Here is a 3,645-nt window from a genome sequence, read left to right as displayed (position 1 = left end):
ATCATCCAATATTTGCTTTGGAATGGGGTAAAAAGCGTAACAAAAGAATATCCATTTCAGAAATGGTCCGCATTAATGGATTCAATGCTCAAGGTAAGGTTTATCTTACATGTACATGTAAAAATATTGTGAAATAACAGTTGCAATTTAATTTTCTTAATCAACAATTCGCCGACCTATCGAACTTTTAAACGGAATTTCTCAGAGTTGAAATATAACCCGCCATTTTTTTTTCTTTTAGATAACATCACATTGTAATTCATTTTGCTGAAATTTCTAGCATAATCAGTAAATGCAAATGGTGGATTTAAACTAGGATTGTCGATATTCAAATATGCTCTTTAAATTACAGGTTTTTCGTTGATATGCGTTATTGCTTTTCCAGATTTCTATGGAATATACATAAAAACAATTACATCTGAACAACGGCTGTTGATAAAAGATCGAAAAAGGCGAGATGCTTGGATTGCCGTTCTTAGAAGAAAAGTAACCGAATGTTTTGAAGCTACTTGCGAGAGTACAAGATTATAATTGACAACACAATGTTAGAAAACCAGGAAACTAAATAATATGTGCTCTTAAATATTGGTACTGATTAAATAATTTAGTTTAGAGAAACATGACGCACACATGCGATCTGTCTTGCAGATAGCGAATAAAAGATAAGTTTAGATGAAACATGTATGAAAGTCCTGTAGCTTGTTACAAATAATGTGTATTTATGTATATAAAGGAATTTATGGGATCTAAATGCTCAAAGTTTTTGTATTAGCACCAAGCTCAATATCAACTTACCTGGCAGCATTGGCTTACTATTTCAACATGACAAATGCCCCAGATCTCTCAAATCATTTCTTGATCAAGAAAATGTTAAGTGGGGCAAAACGGCTGGTCAATTCTTCAGATATCCGACAACCAATTACTTTGGATATTCTCGGGAAGCTCCTGATGGCAATACCACATGTAGCCAATTCTAAGTACCAAGAATATTTGTACATGGCGATGTTTCTTTTAGCATTTTATGCTTTTCTAAGAGTGGGAGAAATCACAGTTCGTTCTGGCTCAAATCCAAACCTGTTGCTTCGAAGAAATGTTTCTTTCAGGCGTGACCAAAAACAAGTACGCATGGTTGTTACAATGATCAACTTCAAACATAATTTAGGTAAAAAACCTGTCCAGCTGGAAATAAATCCCCAACCCAAATGCAGCTTTTGTCCGGTGCAAGCTATGAGAAATTATTTGGAGGTGCGAGGTGCAGAAGAAGGAGCCCTATTTTGCTACAGATCAGGACGACCCATCTCGCGTACAGAATTTTGTGATGTTTTGAGGTCAGCACTAAAATTTTCCAAGCTTGATTCTAACACATTTAAAGCACACAGCTTCAGGATTGGAGCAGCAACCCAGGCACATTTACAGGGTTTTTCAGATTCACAAATAAGAGTCATGGGACGATGGCACTCAGAGTCATTTAAGAGATACATTAGGGTATCAATGTTTCTAACATTTTAGTGTGTACATGTTTTTGTGAAGAGGTTAGAAGCTCCAAATATAAAGGATAACTGTCTGAGGCGGTATCCTTTATTTTTGGTCACTTGATTGTATTTTGAAGGAAGGGGGATTCTGTTTGAAGCATTTTTCATCTCTTTTCATTGCATTCCTTTCCAGGTAATAAATTTTTAATTCAATAATCTCATAATTTGGCATATGTATGATGTTTTAGGTTAATTTCATGGTGTCATATTTTTTATCATGAATGAGAGAGTTACACTGCAACATGTTTGATTGTCTTAATTTATAGCTACATTAACATGTACGGTAAATTTATTAGATTTGGGTGACTGTCTGAGGCGGCACTCAAGATTTTTGATATAGAGGATTGTTAATGTTTCATGTCATTTTTTCTGTTACAAGATATGTAATGATTATGTACATATGTTAATTACTTTCAACCTGTGAGTGGATGGTGGAACTATATCTTACTAAGCCTAGTGTGTTTTATATGTTAGAATTTCTTATATGGATCATTTCCATTATCCGTCTAGTGCATTATATATAGCGGGACATGCTGATTACTATTACTTGATTTTGTGTTATCGTTTAACAGACAATATACATGTATACGCATATATTTATATTTGGTTAATGTTCGGACAAGGCTATGTTCCTCATGGGCAGGATAAAACAAGGGGAATTTAAACAGAGGATTATTTGTGTAAGAACATAAATTTCGTTTCTATGCATTATGGTCTATAACTTAACAGTAATATTTAATTAGTGTGATGAGTATGTGTATAATACAAGATGACAAAACTTTATATAAAATTTTTGAATGTGAATCGATTACTATTCCTCTTAAGTATTCCATTGATCCCTATATCAATTTATTTGTTTATCATCATACTCATGTTGAACTGAAGCACATTTTTGGGTGGGGCGAGGGACCCTTCTCTATAAGTTCATTGTCCCTCTTGTGGGATATTTTTTGCACCCCACCTTCTGCTGCATTCTGAAATTGTAAAATTTTTCATTTTATTTGGCATTTGTAATGTAATAAATGCTCTATTCACAAACACTCGCTTTATCATTTTAATGGCTGCAGAACAAAGCTGCAAATGTGCTTCAGGTACATATACATACGAACTGAGTTGTTCATTATTGCCCGCATTTAAGAGCACATAAGTGTATTTATGTATATAAAGGAATTTATGGGATCTAAATGCTCAAAGTTTTTGTATTTTGATTTACTAATAATGTGTATGAATGTTTGGGTATTGAGGGGTTTTTCCGGGTTATAGTTTCCAAGCGCCCTCTATTTACGGCTATTAGCCTAACCCATATTCATAATTCCGCTTGGCTCCAAAAAACGTGGTTTTAAAATTTTACCCTCCTCCACCCCCCTTCAAACCTCCATGCACATTTTTATTATTGTTCAGATTACTGATTTTCTTGTGTTGAAGGTGTGGGATATTTTTTGCACCCCACCTTCTGCTGCATTCTGAAATTGTAAAATTTTTCATTTTATTTGGCATTTGTAATGTAATAAATGCTCTATTCACAAACACTCGCTTTATCATTTTAATGGCTGCAGAACAAAGCTGCAAATGTGCTTCAGGTACATGTACATACGAACTGAGTTGTTCATTATTGCCCGCATTTAAGAGCACATAATACATATTAATGTATTAAAATTAAAAATCATATAAACTTAGCTCCTACGTGCTAGTATAATACATATTTGTAAAATTAATTATTGTACAGCATCTTGGTAAACATATAGATTTTTCCATATCTAAACATGATTTTGTGATATGTAATGTAATTGTTAAAGTTTTTTGTCAAATGCAAATAGCGATACATATGATGATCAATTAAGTATATATAAAGTGATACATACCCCTATCTTTGTGACAGTTAAATTGTTGTGTACAAATTGAAAGTGTTTATTAAATATGGAAAGTAGAAAAGTTTATATAGCCATTATTGGGACATAAATTATTATAGATATTTTACACAATACCTTGCTAAATTCTAAATGAAATACCATGTATTCTTTGTTTGTTTTTAATTTTTGTTTCGTCCCATTTTGTTCCTTTTTCCGTTCTGTTTGTTTCTTTTGTCATATTACAAATTATAATAAACTGAAAT

General features: G+C 32.9%; 1 protein-coding gene across 1 annotated transcript; it reads left to right on the top strand.

Annotated features, from left to right (window-relative positions):
- Positions 1-742: 742 nt before the first annotated feature.
- Positions 743-3,059, top strand: LOC134247139 (uncharacterized). The gene has a single exon (XM_062729469.1). The coding sequence runs from the start codon at positions 751-753 to the stop codon at positions 1,507-1,509; it is 759 nt and encodes a 252-aa protein (XP_062585453.1). The 5' UTR covers positions 743-750; the 3' UTR covers positions 1,510-3,059.
- The last annotated feature ends 586 nt before the right edge of the window (positions 3,060-3,645 follow it).

Source organism: Saccostrea cucullata, unplaced genomic scaffold (genome assembly GCF_032062105.1).
Source record: "Saccostrea cucullata isolate Sc308-1 unplaced genomic scaffold, CSIRO_AGI_Scuc_v1 ctg103, whole genome shotgun sequence".
In the NCBI taxonomy this organism is placed as follows: domain Eukaryota; kingdom Metazoa; phylum Mollusca; class Bivalvia; order Ostreida; family Ostreidae; genus Saccostrea; species Saccostrea cuccullata.
This window is presented reverse-complemented; position numbering and strand designations above follow the sequence as displayed.

Coding starts and splice junctions, on each gene's coding strand:
- LOC134247139 (XM_062729469.1), top strand. CDS start 751: ATGCTCAAAGTTTTTGTATTAGCACCAAGCTCAATATCAACTTACCTG.